The sequence below is a fragment of the Lipophrys pholis genome, assembly GCF_963383615.2.
Source record: "Lipophrys pholis genome assembly, chromosome: 22".
NCBI lineage: Eukaryota > Metazoa > Chordata > Actinopteri > Blenniiformes > Blenniidae > Lipophrys > Lipophrys pholis.
Genome location: NC_137644.1, coordinates 7,936,205 through 7,946,212, shown reverse-complemented (window position 1 = coordinate 7,946,212; position 10,008 = coordinate 7,936,205). Strand labels below are relative to the sequence as shown.

General features: G+C 41.8%; 1 protein-coding gene across 1 annotated transcript; it reads right to left on the bottom strand.

Moving 5' to 3' along the window:
* Window positions 1-114: 114 nt before the first annotated feature.
* On the bottom strand, window positions 115-9,802 carry chpt1 (choline phosphotransferase 1). The gene is made up of 8 exons (XM_080492027.1): window positions 9,353-9,802; window positions 6,140-6,287; window positions 5,751-5,892; window positions 5,067-5,151; window positions 4,478-4,609; window positions 4,237-4,395; window positions 3,606-3,731; window positions 115-1,536 (listed from the first exon to the last, which is right to left on the bottom strand). The coding sequence occupies exons 1-8, from the start codon at window positions 9,590-9,592 to the stop codon at window positions 1,420-1,422; spliced, it is 1,149 nt and encodes a 382-aa protein (XP_080348153.1). The 5' UTR covers window positions 9,593-9,802; the 3' UTR covers window positions 115-1,419.
* Between the last annotated feature and the right edge of the window lie 206 nt (window positions 9,803-10,008).

Here is a 10,008-nt window from a genome sequence, read left to right as displayed (position 1 = left end):
TTTGTAGAATTGTAAATATCATGCATGTTTTATGCAGATTGCACATGAAAAGTAGCTCATAGCACCTTCTGATCGCCTTTTAAAGGTGGTAATGAAAACACACTGGCCAGCCTCAGTGAGTCACAACAAAGCGGATGAAAAATATTTTCTTTATTACAATCGTTTCCACTCGCTTCTGTTAGTAGAAATGTGTTTCACTGTAATATTGAACAGCGCAACAAAAAGAAATCAGTCGTACATTTTTTTTAATGCATAGTTCCAAAGTCCCTCCGTAAATGATGAAAATGAAGACACGCCCCTCCGTCGTGTCTGTTACTCCTGCAGAAACGAGACCTGAGGGGAAGAGAAAGTTACTCAAACAAATCAAAAGTACCCTCTATGTTTATAACTTTTAGCTCTGCAGGAAAATCCCTTTAAATCCAAATGAACCTGAATAACGAATCGGATTGATTAAATCAAAGTACAATAGCTGATAATACAACTAACCTTCAATACCCAAATAATTCACTGACGCACACAATAAAAGAAAAAAACAAGTGAGAAACTTGTGTGAACAGTGAGAAAACAAAACCTTCCAGTTGCTTTTATTACTATAGTGGTGTGTGGTTTTATACCGAAGTAAAAAAAAAAAAAAGTACAAAGTTGCTTTAAATATTCACAACAGTAATTACAAGAGAAAAAATATCTTTAAGGCGTCTTAAGTTCATTTCTGTACAATCACACAGAATTAAGTTTTAGCCCTTCAGGGAGAAGAACAGAGAAAGCAGAACGAGTCGGCTGTCGATGCTTCATCGGTTGAAGGAAAAGTTTTTCGTCTGGATTTCCCGGTACGGGTGGTTAAAAACCGAGTTTCAGCACCAACAGCCCCGCTACCCTCCACACGCGTCGGCCACAGCCTGACAGCCCACATTGAAACTTCATTGGAAATCAGTTTGAGGTTTTAAAGGTCTTTTTCTTTTTTCTTTTTTTAAACCCTGATTAGATTAAGATTCAATAAATAAAAATGATCAAGAAAACTTTCATTTACCTCAGGCAGACATCAAAACATTAAAGGTGATTGTCGTATATTTATGTGTCAAATAAATATATGATAATCTCTTTAAACTTTTAAAGCACATTGAAAAAAGAGTTTTGATATCTGCCCGAGCCATAAAATTCAAACATATTTTGGTGTTTATGTTCCCTTTTTGTAGAAAATGCATTCTTCTGACAACATGCAATAATCAGGATTTTAAAGGAAACTTCAGCTCTATTCGTGCGTTTCGTGTTTTGTTTTTCAGTTGTGGGACCGTTTCAGTCGGAGGTGGTGACTTTGTCGAGGCTGCAGTGGCTCGGGGTCGAGGGTCGCTCCTCGTCGTCTGCTTCCAGGAGCGGGGCGAGATCTGCGTCTCTCCCCGCCTCCTCCCGCCGGGCAAGCCGTCAGTCGCGGTGGGCGTGGCTCTGTGGCGTGATGCTGAAGACCCGGATGCGCAGGTGGGAGGCGATCTGGAGGCAGACGCCCGTGCAGTACCGAGTCAGATCCACCAGAGACAGGACCTGAGAACCAGGGGACAACCGGAGGACATGTGAGGCACAGTTCAGGCTCGAGATGTGAAGACAACCAGCTCTTCACCACATACATGGTTTTCACGTAACAAAAACCCTGAAAACCATCTATCATTTCCCTTCCATTTCATAATTATGCTGCTCTACCACATAAAATCCCATTTATGTTTGATTGTATCTTATATTTTGTAGTTTAAAGAAAAAGCAAATAAGCCAATGACTCTGAACCATGAATTCAAACAATGGACAAATAAGAATCAAACTATAATAAAATAATTAGGGGAAAAAAAGAGAGAAATCCAGAGCATCTCTACAAAAAGTGCAGAATATAAAGTAGACTATCAAGAGTTTTATATATATTTACAAATCAGAGACTAAGAAAGAAATATTCCAGACCTCACAGATGAACTAAATAAATTGTCTGCAGCTTTTTGAAACACATTTAAGAAGAAGAAGAAGAATATCTCAATTATATTCGGGCCTGAATAGGAATACTAGAGATCGGTGGGAAGTAGAGGAAGGAATAATATATGTGGCATATTATATGTAAAGCACAGCAGCTCCACAATGACTCTATGATGATGGAAATGACAAAGAGACGATCACCGGTTCAACATCAGGGTTATTGCTGGAGGCTTTGTGGGGAACAAACTGGACCACACATGTTTTTTTGCACAAACTAAACAACTAAAAGGACAATTAGGCTATAAAGGGCCTAAAACACTGTATTATATTTTGAAATGAAACAAGAAAACAACTAAGACAAAGAAAAAACACCAGGCCAGCGAGAGAAAGCAGAAAGTGGATGATTTGAAATGTTCCTGTGTGGGCGGAAGCAATTCTCAGGTGTGACTGATGACTGAGGCAGACGAGCACAACGAGCACAACGAGCAGGTGTGACTGAAGCCGTGAGCCGTTTCCTGCTGCGGCATGTCACACTGAGGTCAACTCCACCCGACAGCCTCCACACCAGGGGTGCAGCTTTACGCAGGTACGGAGAAACCACAGTGCAGCTGAGGCCACCAAGTAAAACCTCTCACTTAAAGCACAACACGCACGCACGCACGCACGCACGCACGACTTTATCTCAAAACTCAGCTGCTCTTTGAACGCTCTGATTAGCTCCGGAGGAGCAGGAGCGAGCGCTGACGTGTAACGAGAGTTGAGCCCGACCCGTCCTGCAGGTTCTCGCTCCACGCCCGTCTGAATACGCCTGCCGTCGTTCCAAACGACGTACATCTCTGAACTGAAAGGAGGCAGAAGCTTCGACCTTTATGAGCTTTGCCTTGTTTGTGTGGATGTTGAACTCAGCTGGGATGAAGAGCAAACAAAAAACAGTTAAAGTATTCAAATTCCTATTTTTAGAATCGTACTCGGTTAAAGACTGGACGGGGTGGGTCCCGAAAGTAACATCACTATAATTTACAGCATTTTTTTCCCCCAGTATTTCTGATATAAAAGGTGAAATTTTATGACCAGCTTAAATCAAAAATAATCTAAAAACACACAGTAGAATTTAAGAAGAGATTGAAACAAGACTGATGGAGAAATAATGGAGAAACAAAGTGTCCATTTGTTTTTGAGAAATAGAACTGATAGAGTGGCTCTGTAGGCACCTCGGACTTTATAGTCATTTTAATATTTTCTTTAAATTTTCAATGTAAATTAAGGAAAAGAGTATATAACTTAATTATCTTTGTGCTCCCTTTCATTCAGGGATTTTGAAAACGTTTGTTCTGTAATGTATTAAATTGTTTTGGGTTTTTATTGAATTACATTTTTTACAATGACTGAAATAAACTAAAATTATGATCTAACTTCTTAGAATCAAGTGTTTCACACACTTATCAAACTCTTACTATTAAAAAGTCCTAGGATTGATTGTTTAGTTTTTTTCAGCTTGACTTAAATCAGATGTGTGTGATCTTATGACACCAATAAAATGGAGAATGTCTATTTCCACTGAGACGATCATTAGAAGCGACTTTCTAACGTTTGGAGGACACTGGACTTTAAACAGGACCTGAGATTGAGCCGTGCCGTCTTGTTTCGGTACTGACCATCGCTATCCAGAGGACTATGTGCTCGTCGATGAAGCTGTTGAAGTATTGGTTGAGGAAGAGGAGGCCGGGCCCGATGAAGGCCGTGTCGGGGAGGTTTAACTCGCTCTTGGTCATGTGCGCTACCTGCAGAAGAGATGGAGAAGGTGAAGAAAACACTTTATGCAGTTAAATCACACAAAAGAAACATATTTCATTATAAGTGTTTTTTTTTAAGAAACAACTATCGATTTGATATTTTAAATCATTTTCAGATGGTTTGTTTTAATTTGAAAACATGAGGATCACAAACAGGAACACCAATAGAAACGCATTTCAATTAAGCCTGACATGTGATGGAATTAAAAGAGATCATCGTTTGGACGACTCTGTGCTACAACATGGTTGCTAACAACCCTTTGAAAAGAGATTGATGTAATCTGATGCTTTTCTACTTTCACATTGTTCAGATTTTGGAGGTGAGAAAGTAGATAAAGTCCACCTCTGATCACACGCCAGTGTGAACAATAACGCACCATAAACCACTTTCGTGTGCATGTTCCCATCATCGGTGACCAATGAAGGAACAGAATCTTCAATTTCTCTGGGCCGGGTTTACCACAGTTTACAGTTTGATTCCCCCACAACGTACCACCAGCTTGTTGGAGATCTTGGCGATGACAATGCCGAAGGCCAGGAGGTACAAACACGGGTGGTGCTCGAAGAGGTGGCTGGACGACTTCTTGAAGATGATGAAGGCCAGCGTGAGGATGAGGCCGATGTGCAAACCCGGAGTCAGCACGCTGGTGTCCTGAAGGGTGGGAACCACGATCCGGTATTAAACAGGATATAATCAACCAAACGTGTATAAAACTGAAATTGGAGCCACTTACAGCCACGGTGGAGCCATTTTTACCAACGCCTCCGTTCAAAATGACGTGGAAGTAGTTGTAGCAGGAGTAAAGGGCCCCGCCCACGATGCCTATGATTGGGAAGACGTAGAGCTGCAGGCCGATGACGGGCAGCTACGGAAAGACGTGGAGGTCAAGTTAAAGAGAGGACAAGGAGCCGCCGCTGCCGCACAGACGGAAGAAAGGTGCTAATATGAAAGCTGCAGCATGCCGAGCGTGATGGGAGAGCAAAGCCAAAAATAAAGAAATGAGGAAAAACAATGCGGGGGGGTGGGGGGCATCATCAGCTTTTTTGAGCCGGATCATGTCCAGTAGATGACCTGTGGCCATGGCGTTAAGCTACCATATTTACCTTTGCACTTCTCTCGTTAAGTCAAGCCTCCGAAGGCAGCACGGAGTAGAAGTAAAACACAAATTCTATTTAAAACGACTAAAAAAAAAAACTAATGAATAAATCTGTGTAAAAAAAAACAAAACAAAAAAACTAATGGAGAGAAACTAGAACTATTAACTGAAATGAAAGTGTCCCTGTGTGCATGAGGAGGTGAGAAGACGTGAAGTCTCCAGGTACCGTGGTCTGCCAGAGGCTCACTCCTCCGAACGCCGACATCAGATACATGATTACGATGGCGAGCTGCACCTCGGTGACGTCGATGCTGAACAGAAAGAAACAACCAACTTAGAGAGCAGCTGGGGGGGGGGGGGGGGGGTCAGCTTTATATTTTGAATCTACGGCTCAATCTGTCATTTATCTCTTGATCTGAGTAGAATTATTGACAAGAGACTATTTTCAAATCAAACTTGCTTCATCCTTGTAAAATGTTGCTGAACAAGCAGTGAAGGGCGTGGCCGAATGCTACGACCAATAAACTCACCGGTTTGCGGGGCATTCGCTCTACAACAGAACTTTGCACTTTCAATTTCTGGCTTCAGGAAAACAAAACAAAAAAACTAGCTGCAGCGTTCCAGATGGTCACGTCATAAAATGACACGGGCAGCTTGCAGGAAATCTATTCCTGTTGTCACTCTTCCAGAGTGTAGATATACACATCACAGCAACAAAATATCTGAACTTATTACCAGCACACCACCTCGAGGCGGAGCTGTGGAACCATGTTTCCATTTAAAAGGTCACATTTAAATCTTGGAGTTGGTTTTAACAGGGAGGACGAGTCGGACTGGCAACAAATCTTCAATCAAATGTAGAACACGCCCCCTTTCTCTTCACACCCGCTTCACTTAAAGAGCGACTTACAGGCCGAACCGCAGCGTGCCGGACACGTAGGTCTGCCAGTGAGCGCAGAAGAACATGAACATCCCGATGAAACCGCAGAAGAAGATCCAGTTGGGAAATCTTCCGATTCCACATGATATGCAGGTTCCCACGGCGACAAAGACTGAAAGACGAGACGGAAAAACGAGGATAATCAGATTATAAATATCTGTAGCAGTTCGTCCTCCATCTCCTAATAAAGTGCAAATAGTTTCAATAGATTACATATTTAAATATATGTCAAATGTATTTGACTTGTGATAAAGCTTTCATGTTATATAAAAGAAATTCTATTACTTCCGCTCTGGCAGCGCGGGGAGATTGGTTGATGGCAGTTTTGGGACGGCTGGATAAGAGAAGAGCAGAATCACCTGTGGACACGGCGTCACAGCCGTGGTCGAAGAGCTCCCCGAGCGGCGAGCTGCTGTTGGTCCTCCGGGCCTGTTTCCCATCGATGGCGTCCAGAGACTGGTAGATGAAGAGGCCCAGGGCGGACATGAGGAAGGCCCATGTTGGAGCCTGAGGATGGAAAACAAATAGGTGCAGTATTTTTGTTAAAAAATACTTTAAAATTAAGCAGGACTACTTTGTTTATAAGAAAAGATCATAATAGTAATAGTTATGCTATATTAATGTACACTTTTTCAACTTTTTTTTTTGAAGAATTGAAATAAAACCATCAACATTTTGACTTCAATCTAGTTTTCTTATAAATCGGGATTTGAATCGAATCATGGGTTGAGTGTATCCTTACACCCCCTAGTGGTGAGCATTAAAATCGGTCCGGGCTGTGTGCGGTTTGCATGTTCTCCCTGTGCATGCGTCGCCTGGGCTTCCTCCAGTTTCCACCCACAGTCCAAAAATGCTTTTTAGGTCAGTTGCTGACTCCCGGCAGAAAGTTTAATCCCTTTCCATAAAATGTATTTCTGTTAAAATCCAGTAAGAGCCGATACGCTATTATTCATTCTGAGTAAATATGCGCAACGTAACTCATTTCTGGTGTTTTCCCACTACTTCTTAATTCTGTAAATGTACCTGTAGGTATTTGGGTTGTGAAGCAGTCGGTTAGACAAAACTGAGATGTTCAGGGACTTTGACGGGAGGAAACTGGATTTGTAGCCTAAACAACAGATTACTCGGTAATCCATACAAGCAAACTGTCACGATAGACCTGAATATTGATGACGTAATATTAATGGATAATGATGCTTCCATAACAGTTAAACTGAAATAAAATGTTCAGAAATGGCTCAATATATTTTGCAGGGCTGGTTGAGTAGAAAATGACCAGAGAAAAGTTTTTTTTTTTTTCAATGGCTTTTCTGTGAGCTGAATTACATCATTAGGATCTGAGGCACATTTCCCTTTATAGCTTTTATTTTTTTGCATAATTTCATCTTTTGACATGTTATTTTCTTTAGATCATGATACATTTAATTAATTCCCACATGTTCATGCACCATATGTACTGTATTTGCATCTTAAAAGGATGGAGGATGAGAGACTCCAGCTGACAGCAGACCCTCGGTTTGAGCTTACGGACCATCTGGAACAAACTACAGGCCCACATGGTGTGTTTCCAACCACAATGGGTGAGCACGCACGCACGCACGCACGCACGCACGCACGCACGCACGCGCGCACGCACGCACGCACGCGCGCACGCACGCACGCACGCACGCACGCACACACACACACACACACACACTTCCACAGAGATCAACAATCCCATGCTGGGTGAAACATTCAGAGGCCTTGCTGTCTTTCTCTTGTTTTTCCTCTGGTGTTTTCTGTGTCTGGGCCCTGAACGCCTCGTCAACTGTTGAGGACAGAGTCTGCTTGTTTAGGTTTATCTCAGAGGTCACTCTGGGGCGAGCTGCGCTGGTTCTGCGGCCTTGTGAATGTCTTGAACGTGCATTTCTTTACACAGCTGCGATAAGCATATAAAGCTTGCAGCATACAGTGGACAAATCGCGAGAGTTAAACTCTATTAGAATACACTTTCGTGTGTTTCACAGTGAGAGCGAGCCGCATGGACTTTGACTAGGTTTAAGGTTTTCGTGACTGGACAAAGGTGTAAATCTGATAAACAGAGCAGCAGCAGTGGCTCGACTAAACCTGCAGACATAGGTTTACCAGTTCATAGGTCATCTCTTGGCTCATTTGCAGTTTATTGTTTGTTTGTGGTGTTTTAACCCTCGTGCTTTTTACAGTTTTCCTAAACTTATTTGATGTGGTGATCATTTTAGCTTTGTCAAAGCTTGTGGCAAGAGTTCTTGGAGCAACTTTTTGTCTTTAACTTCATCTCCTCATTTATTCTCTCAATACAAATTGCATTCTTTTGTCCTATTAGGAATTAAACTATTAATGTGTAAAAAATTATTAATAATTTTCACAACATCAAACATTTTCAAATCAATTAATCATTGTGAAGATCGTTGCCCTTTTAAAAGCTGTTTCATGTATTTCAATGTTTATTCTATATTTCAAAAAAAAAAGAAACGTAAGAAATGAAAGACTTTCGTTCAATAAATAGAAGAATGCTGCAATTTCAGTCATTCAGATATTATAATTAATTTGTTTTCATTAGTGTAATGTGACTGCAAATAAAATTCCCTTTTGTTTAAATTGCAGTGCCATTCCGGTGTAGAATTATTCTGCATTTAAATTTGAATAAAATTAGTGAGTTTTATCATTTTTACCATAGTGCATCACATTCAAACTAAGTATGAATGCATGCAATTCTTGTATTTTTACCAGTGTTGATACCCTGTGGAAAAAGTGTGCGTGTAGTAAATTTAAAGAGGGCATAAGGATAAAGTAAATTAAGCTAATTTAATTCACAGATCTTCAGGTATTTTACAATCAGTCCAGTTATTTTAAAGTTCTTTATATTTAGCTTGTGCCTAAATGTTAATTCTATTAAGTGATCAGTGCCAGCCGCCGCTCTGATGGAGAGAATTGCAAACATAGTCTTCACCACACAAATTGCAGAGTTTCAACAACAATAATAACTTCAAGCTGTCAACTTTCCAACAACGCACGCGTAAAGGCCACGTGACCGCACGTCGATCCCCAAAACAGTCATCCAGAGGGGAAACCGTGTCACACCTAATACCATTACAAATATCCCCATTTAAAGCAAACTAGCATTTGTGGGGCTATTAAAATGCAACATATTCATAACACACATCTATTCTGAATCACAGAAAGATTATTTTAAATTCGGCCTCCATTAGCATTTATAAACCAATCGTTTTACTCCTGATTTGATTCCTTTTAAGCCGTTTGAACAGGCTCAAAATACGCCGCTGAGGGCGTTAGCAAGCGGCGTGACCCCGTTAATAAAGTTGAACTTATATTGTTATACAACCAGCTGTCTAGTTCACAAGTATGCCGTATTTACAAGTATATCTTACGGATTCAAAAACTGCCATCAGTCGCAGCTTTTTTTTATACGTGTAGTTCACACGATACGGTGATATCCTAACTTGCAGTTTCTAAATGGAGCCCGGCATTCTTGCCATACCAGAAACGGACGCCTGAAGTGGGGCCAAACTTCAGCCAAGGTCGCTTTAACTCACCTCTTCTGTTGCCGTGGGACAGTAATACACAAGCACCACGGTGGAGAGGATGTTGACCACCAGTCCGACAATAGTCAGTGTGTTTGGTGCGACCCAGGTGGGGATTTGCTGGACGAGCCAGTTCCAGTAGATCTGACACGGAGGCTCGAACAGGGACCGACCCGAGGCGCTGTATTTATGCTCCTCCAGCCGCTTCAGCTGCGCGGGAGACAGCGGCTCTGACCACAGGCAGTGTGGCATTATTACTCTAGTTCCTGGCTTTACCTCAAAATACGGCTATAAACTTCACCTTCCCCCCCAAAATCCTCCAGGGAAGGTGGCTCGGACGGAGCTACAGGCTGTGTCCCGGTGAGTGGCGGCTCATTGGAAATGTATGGCAGCGGAGGAGGAGGCCATGAATACAGAGCGGAACCAAGAGGCAGAGTGTCGATGTTTCTCACCGGAGCGTTTACCCTGCAGGTAGACTCGGTCCAGGAAAGGCACGTGACCAGGCGCCGGTTAATTTAATAACACGTAATATCCAACAGGTTTAAACTAGTTTTATTCACTCAAGCAACTTTATTTATTCGAAAAATAGCTCTAATTATTAGAATCACGAATAACGTTTTGGACTTATTTAGTAACTTCTGTGCCTTAATGTTTCTCAAAACCAAATA

Excerpts from the sequence above, each read along its gene's own strand:
- chpt1 (XM_080492027.1), bottom strand. The coding sequence starts at position 9,592 with ATGCCACACTGCCTGTGGTCAGAGCCGCTGTCTCCCGCGCAGCTGAAG. Across the intron at positions 6,288-9,352 it reads GTCCCACGGCAACAGAAGAG|GCTCCAACATGGGCCTTCCT; the intron begins GTGAGTTAAAGC and ends TTCCATCCTCAG. Across the intron at positions 1,537-3,605 it reads TAGTCCTCTGGATAGCGATG|GTCCTGTCTCTGGTGGATCT; the intron begins GTCAGTACCGAA and ends CCTGGTTCTCAG.